Source organism: Diceros bicornis, chromosome 14 (genome assembly GCF_020826845.1).
Source record: "Diceros bicornis minor isolate mBicDic1 chromosome 14, mDicBic1.mat.cur, whole genome shotgun sequence".
NCBI classification, from domain to species: Eukaryota; Metazoa; Chordata; class Mammalia; order Perissodactyla; family Rhinocerotidae; genus Diceros; species Diceros bicornis.
In genome coordinates, this window is record NC_080753.1 from 3,398,758 (window position 1) to 3,417,711 (window position 18,954).

An 18,954-nucleotide genomic window follows, 5' to 3' on the forward strand; every position below is an offset into this window, starting at 1 on the left:
CAAAAAATTCACATGCTCTGCTGATTTATGGCCTCCACTTAAGTATGAACTCCCCAATAGCTTGATAAATTAAAAACTTTGTTCTATGAGTTTCTCTCCATGAACAGGCTGACCACAGGTGAGAAACACACCTACAAGGTATCCATCACAGCTGACAGAAGAACAGAACAATGTGATGCCTGGAGCCCGTCATGCCTGGAGACCAACATCCCTGGACCCTTCCTTACTGCCCATTTTCCCTATGTAACTGCCTCAAGATTCTGTAATCTTTGAAGATGGGTTTTTGAGACATTAGTCACCTGTCTTCTGATTTGCCAGCTAATCTAATTAAACTTCATTTCTCGATCTCTAACTTGTTGTGATTAATTGGTTCAGATTGCAGCGAGCAGAGCAAGCCCATTGCTTGGTATCAGGTTCTGATTTTTAACTTTTATGAATAGTAGCTATTCATATTTGACTATTATGAATAATTGGCATACATACTTTCTATGTGGACATATATTTTTGTATGTCTTGAGAAAATAACTAGGAGTGGAATTGCTTGGTCATGTGGTAAAAGCATATTTAATTTTATAAGTTACTGACACACTGTCTTCTAAAATACCTGTATCATCAAAGTCGTATAATTCTAATATCGTAGAACAATGCTCAACCTCACATTCTTAGTGATAATGTTTTCTCTGAAACGATGGTCTTTGCCACAAGATTTCACCAGAAAAGAATGCTAAACTATGCCACAGTTGGAAGAATTTTATTTAGTAGCAGAAGAACTATAAATATATTTTGAGTGGGATAACATTTTTTAACCCATCTCTCAAGTATTTAGTAATGTCGAATAACAAATTCTTAAACACTCAGGAAGACTCATGGTATCCAGCCTAACAGTAAATAGTAAAAAACAACAAAGCATAAATTTGTTTTTATTTTTCTTAGGGAGAAGGTAGTTGCAAACAGAAAGAGCTGGTTAACTGTGTTTTATTTTGTTGAATATTAAATGAGTCAATTGAAGATAAGCTGCATTGAGAAGGACATAAAACTAAGCTCTAAATGCCAAACTCCCTTTGCAAACTTATCCTCCCTTAATTCTCTGTAAGCAAAAGTGGTCAGGGCATGAAGTGAGAGTAGATGGAAACAACAAAGCTGTGAGGTGACACTGGGTGATTAATTATATTAGCAGATCCAACAGGATCCCCAGAGAATGACTACTTGTGCATGGTCTGGAGTTGGGGAGAATGTCCGCCTGTCACCACCAAAAACATTATGGAGATTTCTCCCAGAGAATAATCAGTCTGAGCACACAGATGCAAGTTCATTTATTAGATTAGCCTGAACATGTTTGAGTTCTTGTTTGGTTACCTGAAACAAAAGTATTTACACATGACCAAAATTCAATCTGCCCATTTAGTCTGGTTCTGTGTATAATACCTTCTCCCTGCTATAAACAAAACCCAATGACTGCTAATTTTGATTAGTAAATGATAGTTAATTTTGATAGTTTACAGATATTTTGTATTATTTTTAAAGTTGCATAAGTGGATAATTACTGGAAAATACAGATGTGGGTATTCCAAACAGGAATTTATAATTCTGTCGAGATATTTATGAAGTTCTGTTTGTGTGTTTGGGCATGTGGGGATTTCGGCCCTAGGCAACTGGAAAGCGAAGCAGCCAAGATAAGCAGCCCTCTGCAGGGTGTGTTACACTGTGTCCGGTTCATCAGCTACCCAACTGGCCTGGTGGAAAAGGTCCTAGGGGATGGAGTCTGCTTTACTGCTTTTGCTAAGTGTATGTGTGTTAACATATTTAGAACACAATTGGGAAGAGATGCATGTTAATATATTTATGCAGATGGATGTGCTTATCACATTTATGTGAGTAACCCCCCACATTGCGCCTCAATACAGTAACAGGTACCTGTCTCTACCACAGCATCCATTGATGCTATGTGTGTCTCCTTCCACAACATTATAAACTCACTGAGAGCAAGATTTGTATCTAGCATTTATATAGACTCTTTTGTGTTATGTTTGGCACATTCTAGTGCTCAACACGTTTGAATGTCTTATTAATTAAACACATACCAAACAAAAATGTCAAATTTTTGACCAAATTAATTTAAAATGTAATGTCAATATCATGGTATTAAAACGCTTAATGAAGGAAAAATAAGCAAATTTACATTATTCAACGGCTCTCTTTTTAAAAAGTGTACAGTGTACAAAATTATCTTTAATTTATTCCATCAATTTATTCTCATTTGCATAAATGAATAGCTGGCTCCTTACGTGCCATGCCAGGCTTCGTGATCTACTAATGCTTCCTGGCTGGTACACATTTGTATTCACTGCTGGGAAAGGAAATCTTACAGCCAAATGGATTTCATGACTACAGTAATAAAGTTCTCTCCTGTCCTTGATATTTGTGCTAGTTGGTATCTAAAACATTAAAAATGTGTAGAGCTATTCATTCAAAGGAGACTCAAGTTATTCTTCACAATTTTTGCAAAGTCTTAGGGTGCTTAGGGTACATGAACTATATCTTAAAGAGAGTAAAAAAGTGATTATAAAATGCAATGCAGCTGTTTACAAGAGACTCGCATTAGGTAAAAGGACATACAAAGGCTGAAAGTGAAAGGTGGAAAACAAAATTCAAGGCAAATAGTAACCAAAAGAGAGCAGGGATGGCCATACTTGTATCAGACAAAAGAAACTTTAAGTCAAAACCTGTAATAAGAGACAAAAAAAGACATTATATAATGATAAAAGGGCCAATACACCAGGAAGATATAACAATTATAAACATATCTGTATCTAACAGCAAAGCAGCCAAATATATTAAGCAAACATTGACAGAACTGAAGGGAGAAATAGATAATAACACAATAATAGTAGGATATTTTAATACCCCACTTTAATAATGGATAAGTCAACCATATAGTAAATCAATAAGGAAATAGAGGACTTCAATAACCCTACGGATCAACTGGATCTAACAGACATATACAGAACACTCCATCCAGCATCAGCAGAATACACATTCTTCTCAACTGCACATGGAACATTCTCCAGGAGAGATCACAGGTTAGGCCACACAAAAAGTCAGCTAATTTAAGAAGATTGAAATCATACCAAATATCTTTTCCAACTATAGTGAAATGAAACTAGACATCAAAAGCAAGAGGAAAACTGAAAAATTCAAAAATATATGGAAATTAAACAACACACTCTTGAACAACCACTGGGTCAAAGGAGAGATCACAAGAGAAATTAGAAAATTCCTTGAGACAAATGAAAATGAAAACACAACTCATGACTGCAAATGAAAACTTATGGAATGCAGCAAAAGCAGCACTAAGAGAGAAGTATTTAGGGGTAAATGCCTATGTTTAAAAAGAAGAAAGATCTCAAATTAACAACCTAACTTTACACTTCCAGGAACCAGAAAAAGAAGCAAACTAACCCAAAGTTAACAGAAAGACGGAATTAATAAATATTAGAGAGGAAATAAATGAAATAGAGAATAGGAAACAACAGGAAAAATCAACCAAACTAAGAGTTGTTGGATAAAAATCAACAAAATTGACAAACTCTTACCTAGACTAAGAAAAAAAGAGAGAAAACTCAAATAATAAAATTCAGAAATGAAGAGGAGAAATTACAACTGATGCCACAGAAATACTAAGGATCATAAGCGACTACTATGAAAAACTATATGCCAGCAAATTGGATAATGTAAGAAAAATGGATAAAGTTCTAGAAATCTACCAAGACTGAATCATGAAAAAATAAAAAAAGATCTAAACAGACCTATAACTAGTAAGGAGACTGAATCAGCAATCCAAAACCTCCCAAAAAAGAAAAACCTGAAGACCAGATGGCTTCACTGAAGAGTTCCACGAAACATATAAAGAATAATTAACACCAATTCTTCTCAAAACCTTCCAAAACACTGAAGAGGGGGGAACACTTTCAAACTTATTTTTATGAGGCCAGCATTACCCTGACATCAAAACCAGACAAAGAAACCACAAGAAATGAAAACTACAGACCAATATCCTTGAGGAATATCAATGCAAAAATTCTCAACAAAATATTAACAAACAGAATTCAACAATACTATGTATTTCATTAAAAAGGTCATACACCATGATCAAGTGGGATTTATCCCTGAGATGCGATGGTGGTCCAACATACGAAAAGCAATGTAATACACCAGATTAACAGAATGAAGGACAAAAACTATATGATCATCTCAGTGGATGCAGAAAAAGCATTTGAAAAATTTAAATGTTCTTTCATGACAAAAATTCTCAACAAATTAGGTATAAAAGTAATGTACCTCAATATAATAAAGGCCATATATGAAAATCCACAGCTAACATCATACTTGGTAGAGAAAAACTAAAAGCTTTCCCCGTAAGATCAGGAAAAAGACAAGAATACCATCCATCACCACTTCTATTCAATATAGTACTGGAAATCCTAACCAAAGCAATTAGGAAAGAAAGAGAAATAAAAGGCAACAAAAAAGAAGAAGCAAAGTTAACTCTGGTCACAGACGACATGATCTTATATGCAGAAAACCCTAAAGATTCCACAAAAAATCAATTAGAATTAAGAAACAAATTTGGTAAAGTTACAGAATACAACATCAACACTCAAAAATAAGTTGCATTTCTACACACTAACTTTAAATAATAGAAAAAGGAAATTAAGAAAACAATTCTATTTACAATAGTATCCAAAAGAATTAAATACTTAGGAATTAACTTAACCAAGGAGGTGAAAGACTTGTACACTGAAAACCAAAAACTATTGCTGAAAGAAATTAAGGAAGACATATATAAAGGGAAAGACATTCCATGTTCATGGATTGGAAGACTTAATATTGTTAAAATGTCCGTGTTACCAAAGTGATCTACAGAGTCAATACAATCCCTATGAAAATCTCAATGGCATTTTTCACAGAAATGGAAAAAAAAAATCCTAAAATTCATATGGAATATGAAAGGACCCCAAACAATCAAAACTATCATTAGAAAGAAAAACAAAATTGGAGGTCCACACTTCCTGATTTCAAAACACATTACAAAGCTACAGTAAATTAAAACTGTATGGTAACTGACATAAAGAGAGATGATAGACACATAGATCAAAGCAACATGCAAAAGAACGAAGTTGGGCTGTTGCATTGCACCACATACCAAATTAACACAAAATGTATTAAAGACCTACACATAGGACCTGAAACTATAAAACTCCTAGAAGAAAAGTTTCAAAACATTGAATTTGGCAGTGACTTCCTTAATATGGCACCAAAATCACAAGCAACAAAAGCTAAAATAGACATATAATACTACATTGAACTTAAAACCTGTGCAGTAAAGGAAACAATCAACAGAGTGACAAGGCTATCTATGAAACAAGAAAGAATATTTGTAAACCCCATATCTGAGAAGGGGTTAGTATCGAGAATATAGGAAAATTTCTAAATTTCATCTATTCAAAACACCACATCAAGTTCTCCTTCCTAGTCTCCATGAGGGAAATTATGCAAAGTATTGTTTTGAAAATAATTACATCAAAACATAAAATTTCTGGAAAGCTAACAGCAAGCCTAACATTATTCTGTGTATGGGAAACTTGGCTCCAAAAGTTTCAACCGATAATTAGTAAAATGATCACTGAGAAAAATGTTTCATGAAAATTTGGTAAATAATAGCTAAACATATCGAGCAAATTTGTATATATTCTTTCATGTAATAAGAAGACATTTCTTTTCCTATTGGGTTCAAGTCACACAGTCAAATTTATAAAGTAAAACAACAATATATATTTTAGTCCTCTAAAATATTTTTATAAAATAATATTTTATAGTATAAACACTAAACTTCTAAAATATTTTTATAGTATAAACACTAAATTTCTATGTACCTTATTTGTAAAAATAGCCTACAGATGAGGCAATTAAATATTTAAGCAAATATTTCTTGGACCTTTATTATTTATTAAACACTGTTCTGAGAGTTTTGACAGTAAAGATTTGGAAGAATTAAGGCAGTACGGTTAGCAGGGTTGTTGCTTAGTAAATGTTTGCTGAGTGACTGTAAAACAAAGACATCACCCTTGCCCTTGAAAAGGCTTATCCGTATTTAGCAGATCTATAATTGGCACAGTTACTCGCTCAACTTTCTGGAGCAATTTTTTGAAAAGGAAAAAAACAAACCTGAGAATGACAATGCTCAGTAGTTACATTATTTTACTTTCCAAAAAATATGAAGTAAAAGAAAATAAGAAGTAAATGCTAATATTTCACCTTTCAAATAGTACTTAATGTTTCATTCCGAGAGTTCTATCGTCATTATTTCTGGTCATTGAATCTAAATGTGAATATGGTTTTCCTATAGTCATTTACCTAATTGCTTTATAAGTAGAAAGTATGAGTAGGTATATATATTCGGAGTTCTTATATAAAGGTTACCAAGGACTTCAAGCTAAAGAATATGTCAGAAACTACAGTTTTATTGCAATAAAGACAGAGAATTTTTGAAGTTGGGAAGAGCTTTGAGTTCAATCCCCACAATTTGCATATAAGAAAAGTCAGCCACTTGCTGAGGGCCGATCTGCGTCCCTTTGAGTCACAGGAGGTATTAGGGGGCCATCCCCTGCTTCAGCCATTAAATCACCCACAACGTACCCATTATTCTGCCCATAAGCTGGAGGTGACCACCGCCTCTGCCATGATTTAAAAAAAATGTGAAAACACTAAACAAATGCATTTTTTTCTTTTTACAAAAAGGCAGATATCCCTAGATAAATGTCCAATTCCCTTAACTGCATTAATTTATGAAACTTGGAAGGACTTGACTTCACTGTATAGGTGAGTGAGTTCTATGGTATACAAAACAAGAATAGTCACAATGCAACTCTGTTGGACATCTAGGAGGGAAACCAATCCACAGTCTAAAGCATTTATACTGAATATTTTATTTGCATTGACTACATCCCTCAGCAGTAAACAGGGTAAATATTTCACATAAAGGTGCTTCTATTTTAAAGTGGAACTGAAGGCAGAGATTGCTGAGTGACTGGACAAGCTTATAAAATTCTTCTCATGTTAAATTGAAATTAAAACCCAAGTCATCTGATTTTAAATCAGCGTCTAGTCTTGAATTCTTGAAAGATCATCTTTACACAAACAAACTCCCTGTGGAAGTATGTGTCTAACTTTGAGTATGTGGGTCCTTTTAACTTTGACACATTTCTCCTCAAATGAACATCATACACAAAGATAGAGGCAGTGTCACTATAAATCCATTTTATCTATGAGCAATTGTAGATGCCAATGTGTTTTAATAAAACCAGTGGAAACACTGAGAGTAAATATTAGTTTTGAAAATTTATTATTAGTAGAAGAAAACCAAACACAAACCTATTCAAATTCAGAAAGCCCAAATTCCATCCAGAGACAAAGGGAGTTAGAGAAAGCTAAACTTCCCACAGTCTGTAGTTGAAGGAGAACCTGCATCTCATCGAGAGGGACTCTCATGGTGATGACTCACCAACTATATTAATAACGTGCTGCACACAGAAAGATTTTCTCCAAAGAATCGTGACTAGTCACTGCAGCTTCCTTGGGATGCCTTTTCCTCCTGAACTTAACTTGAATTGTTTTTATTTATTAGACCTTTTGTAATGCCCCGGGTATAACTGCACACATCATTTACAGTCTCTCCTCTCGAAAAACGTGAAGCTTTATTCATGAGGGTGTGAGTAAGAGCTCACTGCACACGGCTGTGTTTAACTAAAAAACGACTTTCTCTCAGTCCTCCAAAATGAGGTGACCTGGAGGAAACGGGTCAGAGTGAGTGATAGCATCATTATCCAAACAGATGTGAATGATGTTTTCTGTGAGATCTGTTAAAGCAGTTAAGACAGTAGAGCAAATAAATTAATGCTGGTGGAATTACTATTTGTAATTGTTTCTTTTAAGGTCTCAGAGGAAGGAAATCAATGGGTTTCTTCCAAAAATAGTCCTCTAATCGAGCAACAGCATTTTTTCTTAATGTGTTTGTAATTGAATATTTATTCAGAAGCCAATTGAGATCTTGTGCAAATGAAGAACAAAACCATGTATTCCTAGTCATCAGGATACAACTCTAATTCCATGTAGCACTGATGAAGAGCACCATTACGTACAAATAGAGAGAAGAGACGGATTAATTTTAATATGACCCATTCTGTTACAGCGACTTGAGATTTTTCTTTTTCTTACTTTTTTTTTCTCAGTCTTAAGGCAAGTCATGATTAGTTACAAAAGAATTGCAGGGCTATAATCAGAGACCAAATTGTCTTTTCTGGTTGTTTTGAAATGCATAATATGCTAATAAGCTGTTCATTAAATTGGCATTTTCTATTTCATTTAAGAAAAAAACCCTTTGTTATTACTAACGCCTGTTTGACTATTTTCATAGAATGAGCTATAATCACATTTTTGGAATAATTTACAAAGATTACAACAGCTTATTACTTCGTAGCTTACCTCAGAGTGGGCAAAATTAGATCTAAGTTTTTGTACAGGACTGCTCCAAGAACAAATACCGATGATTCATCTAATTCTAGAAGGAATAGAATTAAAAAATATTAGTGAAACAACAAGAAAAATACTATGTCTTCTAAAACTTTAATCTGCTAATTACAAGGGGATTCCAGGATTTGCTGATGCAAAGCTGGGTAGAAGAAATACCTCCTTAACCATGCATGGGGCATGCCAGCTCCCATACCCCCACATTAATCATAGTTCTAGAAGATGTGTGGTCAGTGGTTTTGTGTCAGGAAGAACCCTCTTTCATCACGTTGAGACAAGAAGCTGCTTTAGTTGCAGCTAAGGAGTTTAAATTCCCAATGATGGGGGAAAGAGAGCCAATTCTCGTCTGGTGCACTAAGCTATAAGATCAAAATCTCCAAAGTAAGAATTAAGACCACAATGTCACTGTTGAAAATAGCCACTAATCTTAGAGGCTACTGAAGATGTTCTTAAAACTTAATTTTTTCTTCAATTCTTTTTTATATACCCAAATAATATCTTCAAACCAAAGCAAATGTGAGGCAGAAATATAAATGACTTTGCATGGAAAAACACAACAGGTTTCAACACCTAAAGTTAAAATATTAGGCCACATGCTGTACACGGGAATGAGACTATCAATGCTGAAACTTACCATGTCAAGCTCAGGTCTGTAATTTGCACTTATATTTTTTTTCTGTTTTAATAGATCCTTTCCTCCAGTGAATTCAGAGATTTAAAGTTCAAACGTAAGTTTTCTGTATTCACAAAACTAGTTGAGAGTGAAGACCGCAGACTGTTTCTAAACTGTTTAATGCATGGAGATTTATACCTAGTGTTTTATTAAATGATCTTATCAGAAATGTTTTGTTCACAGCTTAAATTATTTCACATATTTACCTTTTGATGACACTGGAGTGAAAATGCTTTTTGGAATGACTACCCTGTCTTCTGAGTTTCTTGCCCAGTCAACCATTCCCTTCCGACCTTTCATCGGGAAGTTGATGTCTGTTAGAACAGAGGCTGCAGGAAGCTTCTGAATGCTGGCCACTATTAAAAAAAGAAGTAATAACATCAACTAAAATCTTTCAGTGTAATCAAAGTCGATCAAATTAAACCCTGCAGCATATTCAAAATAAAACTTTGAGCCAAAATTATATTTATCAGAGCTACAAAACAGACATTTCTTATTATTAGGCAATATTCATTAAGATTGCTGATTCTTTTACTTGTCAATCTAGGTTTTTGTTGCTTTCAGCTGGAATCATACAATGATGGTCAATGGTGGGGTGGATATTCTCAGAGTACCAGCAAGTATCACTATACTAGTTGTTGATGGTTGGCCTCCATCGCAATTTTTAGAAGTCCATACTGTATTTTTTGTTAAATATTTTGAAATATTTTAACACACTTGATTCATAGACTGAAATTTGCATCTCAATCTGAACTTTGTCTTCAGAACAAATTTTCTGCACTTACATCTGAACATTGTCTTTGGAACAAATTTTTCATGGATTAGATGAAGTACGATGAAGATTTGGAAAACAAAGCCATATTGCTCAGGGAGACAGAACTATCAGAATTCAAATAATGAAGCACCCATAATGCCATAACTACAGAGCCAATATGACATGCAGAAATGTCCAACAAATAGATTAGTAATAACAAGCAATTCTTAAAATGTACGCCCACTATCGAAAGAAATAAATGTATATATCTGAATGGAGAATTCAGTCTTTACTGGCAGTATTTACATATATATTGAGAAAATTAATGAACGATATGTTTGGTAATGGTTGAATATATTTTTCATTATATATATCCACTGTTTTATTATTAATACACACACATATATATATATAAAACTACATATAATAAAATTATGAAGATAAATACTTAGTCACTTATTGATTATACACATTTTCAATTAAGAAATGTGATCTGTATAACTTTTACATAGGTCCATACTTGTTGCATGTTAGTTTCAGGTGTCCCATGGAAGATTTAAAGAGAAAGATGATGGGGCAACTCTAAAAGCTGTCACAATAAGAAAGCTAAAGCAAATAACCATTAGGCTCCTCATAAGTGGATTTCATTCTAAAGAAACGTGTAATTTAGACCAAGAGAGGATGAAAGTAAGAATTTAACAATATTAGTTGTATAAATATATTACTGCACCATTGGCTTAGTTCCAAATTAAATTGGTTATGTATTCTTGTACTTCGTTAAAACTCTTTCAGGCTATTATGCACATCCATTATCAGCATCGGATGGAATTTCATTTGGCCTGTAATTTGACATAATAGGCTTAAAAAGGATTTTGTAACTAAATATTGATGGGAAGACGGTGCTGGGTAACACATGCATTAGTTACGGATGTTAAATGCTGTTTTTGGATAACATCTCTAATTATTTTAGTTTCTTTAATTTTTCAAACAATAAAGTCTTTACTGTTCATCAATAACCCAGTTCACGTGTCCTAAAGGGTCCAGATCCTCCACCACACATAGATGGGCAGATCGTCACATTGGCAACACGTTCTTTCTGAAGGTCCCTGAGCTTGATTCTATATGCAAACTAAATCCATCTACTTCCAAATTCTTTGACTCTGACTTTCATTGTCTTGGTGTTTAGAGAAAATTTATTTCACCTCTCTGCCTAAAAACTGATGAAAAGAAATGAAGGTTTTTCTGACTGTCACACAACTGATTTTTATTATAAAGGAAAATAAACGAGAGACAAATTGTTGGGCCCTGAGGTCTAAGAATTCTTCTGTTTCTGTACACATTGGATAGAAAACAAACAAAAAGAAGAAATAACAAATGGAGGGACCATATTCTGTACCAACTATATATCACTTTATCCTGACTAAATGCTAGTCTAATACCATATTCTTAAATACATAAAAATGATATAATTATACACACATGTATCTCACTTTATGAAATGCATTCATTTTTCAATTAGACGCACATTGGCCATTAAATTACGACTATAGATTAGATTGTACTTTTGAACATAGTCTAGATTAAGGGAATATAAAAATCAATAAGGATCACTATTTAATTTACGCAAGAAATCCTTTACATTGCATAGTCTTGAGCACAAGAAGTACATAAAAAAATTTATTCATTAATTTTAGTAGAAGTGTAGTTCTTAAAGTAAGATGATATTTTCAATAAATACATTATAAAAAGGGATATGCCTTCATAGACTGATGAGATTCAAATGCTAGCCTTCAAGATATCAGTATATGTGTTCCTTAAAACATGCAGTATTTAAAATTGCACATCTTTACCTTAAACCTACCTAGGAAGATGCCTAAGATGACATTGTGGTTCTCCATGACCCTGCAGTGATTAACAAGAAAACCTATTTCCATATAGCAAAAATAACTTGGACCGATCCAATCTTCAATTCCTTCCCTTCTTCACGGAGTTTAACTGTCCAAAACCCTTAGGTAAAATTTAGATGCAGTTATGGTCTTTAGGGATCTGGGAAGCTCGTATGTTAAGTGAATACCAAAGAGATAAGATTAAAAACGAATGCTTAAACTCTGTCTCAAGTAACTATGTGTCCAGTGCTGACACATAGTGTGACACATAGGACATAAATGCAAAGGGTTAAGTGCACAACCTACATACTTTGCTTCTGTCATAATTGCTGCATTAAAACCAGTCATTGCGGGCATTTGGATGATAGAGCATCTTTCCTTAAAAATTGAGAAAATGCCTTTCTTACAGAAGATTAAAGTGCTTAGAAGAAACTTCAAAGGACACGGTGTCCCTGAACAAAGAGGCACATCTTGAATGTTCCAAGAATTACCCTAAATTCACTGTATTGTGTTTTTATTACAACACTAGATTTGATTTCTTATGCAATAAAAATAGGTGACTCATCACTGATAAATCTTGAAGGAAAACCAGCTGCACTTTCATTTTGCATTTTTAATACTTTCCTTTCAAATTTGGTTATACAGCATAAAATTCCTTTGAGAGCATCATGTCTGCTATTGGCCAAGCTCTCAAAGGATTCAGGTTAAGTATAGATTTTTACTCATCAGAAAGCAGAGGGAATTTTTGCAGATAGGTCTAAAAGCACATGAGCAGTTTGTCTGTCTTTGCTTTTTTGTAACCACTGAGGCCTCCTTTGGTTCATCAAAGCAGGGTATGGCTTCTAATTTTTCCTGAGGAAAATCAAGAGGCTTTAGCCCTTTGCCCTTATGGAGGTTCCAGAGGAGGAGGATGGGGACTCTGTGTTATTCATCCTTTTAACGTGAATGGTCCACTTACAAGCTGGAGTTAGTTAATTTGATACATCAGTTGCACCATGGATAAGAATGGAAGGCAGGTGGAAGGAAAAGACTAGAGAGCAAGAGTGCAGGGATGAATGATGCAGGAATGAGCAGAATGGGCAAATGAGGGCCATGAGAGGAAAACGGCAGTTTACCAGAGGGGCCTAAGTGTGGGCTCTGTATCTGGCCCCTGGATTCAAATCCCTGATATTTTAAGCTAACTATAATGTTTTAGTTTTAGTGGCCAGGCCCAGTTTACCCCTGCAGTTTTGTGTAAGTATGAATAGCATCTCCTATTACTCTCAAAAGTCTCATTCTAGAAGATAAATTCCATGTTCATCTTATAAGTTGCGTGACACTGGGAAAATTGCCTAACCTCTCTGTGCCTCGATGTCCTCTTCTGTAATATGGGAATAATAACATTATCTACTTCACTGGGATGTTGGGGATGCAACAAGTTACTGTATGTTGAGAGGTGAGAGTCAGTGCCTAGAACAGTACTGGAGCACGGATGGTCCCAAGCAAGGGACAGCTATTATCATTAGAGTAGGTTTTCTCACTATCATGTCCAAGGGAATGGCCTCACTCTGTGTTCCATATGATGATAAAGTATTTGACTTTTGCATCATTCTTTTTTGGTTGTACTTTGGTGACCTTAGGCATGAGATTACTATTGAAAACTTTATGTTGAATACATTCAGATAACCAAGGGCAGGAAATGTACTTAAAATAAACAGAGCTCATCCTTTAGTCCTTAAATGTACCACCTAGGCAGTGGAATAAGGATTCGTTTTTACTCATTCTCTCTTCCCCTCCCTCCCTCCTTTCCTTTCATTTTTCTGATAGATTCTCCCTGAGGGAAGGGGCTGCCTTCTCTGGTTATTTGGTCACACAAGGTCAGCCAGGTTAAAAATCTATTGCCTCAATCAAGAAAGGAAATGACTTCATCATGAATGACAAACTCAGTATTCTCATATCAGCCAAGGCCACAGACTGTAAAGAGAACTTTAAAAGCCCGACTTTTAAGCAGTGACCTAAGTGCTTAATGCAGCAACTCACATTCTGTAAATGAGCAGAGGAAACTCCCAAGCGAGGGCACCTCATTCATTATCATAAACACACGTAGAGGGGAGAGAAGAAGTGTAAGAGATGCCTTCAAAACTGTCCTTCTCACTGTTTCCTTATATTGATGTTTCTGGCATATTGAAAGTTTGCATCATTTTTCATGTTGATTCAGAGGGAACAACTTACAAACTGGGTACTGACTCATCAGTATTAGAAAATTGGCCAGTTATCAAAATGGAATTGCTTGTGGAAAACATCACTCAGTATTACTAGGTGGTCACCTGCACAGTTTTGAAATCCTGCAAGAAAAATATGGGAGGGAGGGAATGACGCATTGCATCAGTGTGTTAGAAAGCAGCCATTAGTCTTGTTCATGGACCCAAGGAAGCACACAGGGGCTGAGTAGACCCTACACGTAGTGAGACCCCCTGGCATTTAACAGCTTAAAGAGCCATTACTTTTATATTTATTTAGCAATGCTGAGTGCATTTGGGAGGGAAGGGAAGGACAGATGACATTTATTGAACACTTGCCATGACCTTGGCACTCGTCACCCCTTCCTTAATTCATGCAACAAGTATTTATCAAATGCCTTCCCTGTGTCCACAAATAAAGTTTTATTGGAATCCAGCCAGACCCACCATTAACATGGAGTCTAGGGCTGCTTTCATGAAACAGTGGCAGAGTCAGACAGTTACAGTGGGGACTATATGGTTTAGGAACCTAAAATATTTACTCTCTGGCCCTTTACAGAAAAAATTTGCCTACCCCTGTTCTTGACACACATCGGAGAAGCTATTTTTAAATACTGCAATTTTTCTTTAAAGAGAAATAGATTCTAAAAGCATCTTAGTTTTTTGCATTTTTTCTGTGATCTACTGTATGTTTTTTCTGATACTTTTCTCTTTCTATGCCACAAGAATATAGTAAGGGAAATTGAAGCTGATTATACCAATTTTCTTTCAGTTTTTCCAAGGGGTATGTTTTGTGGACTTTTAGAAACAGGCGCTTTTTATAATTGTTCATCTTCTCTATTCAAGTAGTTCACAATTTTGTTCCTAATATAAATGCAAAATAAAATGTGATATGGGAATCATTTTTGCATGTATACCTGAATAGTAAAAACAAGTCAATATAGAAAATGTTTTAGGAAATAAATTCTTCCTCTTCTCCTAACCAGTGAAATTAAGAACAGAATTCCTGTAGAGGAAGAAGCATTAGATGATAATCACCCAAGTATAAAAAAATGAGAGCTTTTGCATGTGCAACATTATTGACTCTCTTTTCATATGTGTATATGTGTTTGTGTGTGTGTGAGTGTGTGTGTGTATGTCTGTACAATACATTGTTTTTCATACTTAAGGGTGTTTAAACCTTACTCAAGAGCTAAGTCAGGAACTTATGAGGAGTTAGGCACCAATGCAGGCAGGAAACGACAACAGAAGTCAACAATCCCCAAGATGGTGAATCATCCATTCGCAGCAGTAATAGGACTGAACAGTTCTATGATGAGAAGAGAAAAGACATCCCTGTCGACTGAAGAGTTCATTCTGGATATTCACTCATCCAGGAAACCTCTATTGAGTCCTGAGAGTATTCCAAAGCACTGCCTACACTGAGGACTTAGCAAGTGAGCAGGAGACACAAAGTCTTTGCCCTTAAAGAGCTCACAGTCTAGTGGGGAATATGCACCACTGGAAAGTGAACAAACAATTCAGAGGATTCCAAATTGTGATGGGGGGCATGAAAGAAATAACCGATGAGATGGAGCGTGGTTGGTTGGCCAAGAAGACCTCTCTGAAGAGGACAGAGTGGGCTGTGGTTTGATGGTTGAGTCTGAGCTAAGGGAAGAGGAAACTGACTGTGCAGACCTGAGGCCTGGAAAAGGCCTGTGGTGTTCCAGAAGCATCAGAACAGTAGTGTCTGGGTAGGAGGAATGAGAAGAGCAAAGGCATGAGATGAGGAAACATAATATGTCCTAGAGTTATGGCAGCATTTTTAACAGGGCAGAAAAGTTTAGGCAGCAGAGTAGTAGGAAACAAGGCTGAAAATGTCACTGTAGGCTAAGAGATCTGGAAACCCGGAGCATGATCAAATTTAGGACTTGGATATGTAAATCAGACGCCTTCTAATTAGAAGTAAGAGTTGATAATGTGGACATGGATAAGTTCTCCTAAAGAGAGAATACAACGGACAGATTTATTCATTCAACAGGTATTAATTGAGCCCCTAGTTCATGCCAGGCACAGTTCTAGGCACTGGAAATACACCAGTGAACAAAACAGTCCAAGTCCCCACCCTCATGGGACTGGCACAGTACCTGGGGAGAAAGGAACAAATAATACAACCAGACAGAACATCAGTAATGATAAATGATGTGAGAGAGAATGATGAGTGGGGTCGGGAAGCTTTACTAAGTAGAGAAAGCTTCCTTGGTAAGCCGGCATTTGTGCAGTCACTGAAAGAAGTGAGATGGTGAGCTATGCGGATATCAAGGAGATGACAGAAAAAAGCTGAGAAATGTAGTTCAGGAAAGGCTCACTTTTAGAGGGCAAAGAGAAATAAACAGGTAAAGACACCAAAAATTAATGGAGATGGGGAGAGACAGAGAGAGAGGAAGAAGAAAACCACAATAGTAAAGTAACTCAGGAATGGAGAGATGTATTTTAATAATGACAGAGTGGCTTTATAAGGAGGCAAAGGCTTTATAAAGATAAAGGAGAAGGGCCATTGGTTTAAAAAAACAAAAACCATACTCCATTGCAGAGGTTGGCAAATTCTTTCTATAAAAGGCCAAAATGTAAGTACTTTCAGCTTTATGGATCATCAGGGCTCTGCTGCAACTACCAACTCTGCTGGTAGGATGTGAAGGCACCCACAGACAATCCATAAATGAACCATCATGCAAGAAAATATGGTGCTTAATCATATAAGAAAAACTGTCTTATGTGACCAATATTGTGGTTCTTTAATTCAACAAACATTTATTGGGCAGAAACTTTGACTTCCCGCTACCCAAGCACCTTCTTCCCCAGAGTCTCCATCTTAATAGAAGGTGCTGCCATGTATGCAGATGTTCAAACCAAAAACCTAAGTAAGGGTCATTCTCTACTTCTGGTTCTCCTCTGCCTCCTACGGCCCCTCCATCAACACTCCCTCCCAGTATTATTTCCAGAATGTGTTTTAAATCATTGCCCTTCCTCTGTCTGCATCCCACAACCCTCTAGAAGCCACCAGAACCTCGAACCTGAACTGACTCAAGAGCTGCCCAACTGGCCTTCTTGTTTCTACTCTTGTTCCCTGCATTTCTTCTCTCAGAAACCAGAGTTATCTTTTAAAAATATAAATCAGATCACGTTTTTCCCTTCCTTGAAGTAATTAGATAGCTTGCCCTTAGAATAAAATCCAAATCTTATACCATGGCCTTACAAGGCTCGGCATGGTCGGCTTGTCTGTCTCTGCAATCACATTATACATGGCTGTCTGGTTTGCTCACCCTGAGCAAGTTGCACGTGTCTTTTCCTTTCCACCACAGGGTTTTTCCTCTCTAACTAGAACATTCTTTTCTATCCTTAATCCTTGAGTCTCTGCCAAATTACTTTTTCCTTAGCTGGGTCTGTCTTAACCTCCCCATATAAAGAAATTCAACTCCCTCCCATTCTTCTCTATTTTATCATACTGTTTATTTTCTTTATGGCCCTATTCACAGTTAAATTGTCTAGTTTATACAGACTTGTTTATTTTCTGCCTCCCACACTGGACTATGATCTTCGGAAGGAAAAGAACCGCCCCTATTTACTGTTGTATCATAGGACCCTAACATATAGTAGGTTTGACACAACTCCCCATATTTTTATTTAATGAACGAGGTTTACCAAAGGCTTAACAGGAGGCATAGGGTTTAATGTGACATCTTTGGGCCCTGGGGACAAATAGACTTAGTTTTCCAATTATTTCGTGATCTTTGGAAAGTCTTTTAATTGCCTTTCAGTTTGACCATCCGTAAGAATCAATAGCCTTTCATGAGGATGAAGCCGAAGACAGTTAGCTCATTCCCTATCCACAACAAGACACAATATACGCCAATTTCCTTTTCTCCTTCACCTCAACCATTCTCTGCCTTGTGGAAAATACTGTGGAAGATTCAAAATTAAAAAACAAAAAATCCTTGTATACAAAGAGCTTACAGTCTAGTGAGACACCTGTTTCCCTCAAATATCTTAAGCACGGGCAGATGGGTGTAGGAACTTTTCTTCTGAACTCCAAACCTGTCCACTTGAACTCTTCAATTGAATGTCTTCAGGCATCTCAATCACAGCATACCCCAAGCTTAACTCCTGATTTCTACCCACTCTTCATCAAAATACTCCTTCCTAATGCCATCTTTCCCATGTCTATGAAGGGTACCTCCATCCACCCTTTTCTCAAGACGGAGAACAGCAAGTTATCCTTGACACGTCCATATCCTCATCCCCAGAATCTAGTCCATCACTGTGCTTGCAGTTTCTCTTCCAAAGAATAACTTAAAGCTGCCTGCTTATCTCCACCTTGACTGCCACACAATAGTCCCTCAGATCTTGCCTAAATTAAACGCACCAGGTCCACAGCCTCCATTCTTGCTCCTTTCCTGTCCACTCTCCGCACTGCAGTGAGAGTATTTGTAAAGCAGAGTTGAACCATGTCACTCTCCAGTGGTTTCCTGTTACACTTGTGCAAGATACAAAATCATTTCCATGTTCTCCATGACCTGGTCCTTGACGTTCTCTTCACTGTCAGCTCATGACTTTTCCCATGAACAGCTGCTCTCCAGTCACACTCACATTCTTTTACATCATACCAACTCCTTCGCTGGCTAATTCCACTCACCAGTTGGGTCTTGGCTTAGATACCAAGGAGAACTTTCTAGCACTGAGCAACCACTGCTCACATATCTAAGTTAGGAATCCTGGTTAGTTTCTCTTCTTTATATCATTTACCCCAATTTAAATTATATCTATGAATCTGTTTATTTCTCGATACGTATTTTCGTT

The 18,954-nt window shown here is 36.2% G+C and overlaps 1 protein-coding gene across 1 annotated transcript in view; it reads right to left on the reverse strand.

Moving 5' to 3' along the window:
* ADGRB3 (adhesion G protein-coupled receptor B3) overlaps positions 1-18,954 on the reverse strand; it is a 661,473-nt gene that overhangs the window by 279,778 nt on the left and 362,741 nt on the right. The window contains exons 14-15 of the mRNA XM_058554075.1: positions 9,466-9,615; positions 8,542-8,617 (exon numbers count right to left, since the gene is read on the reverse strand). Coding sequence (XP_058410058.1) covers positions 8,542-8,617; positions 9,466-9,615 — 226 coding nt within the window. The remainder of the gene's footprint in view (positions 1-8,541; positions 8,618-9,465; positions 9,616-18,954) is intronic.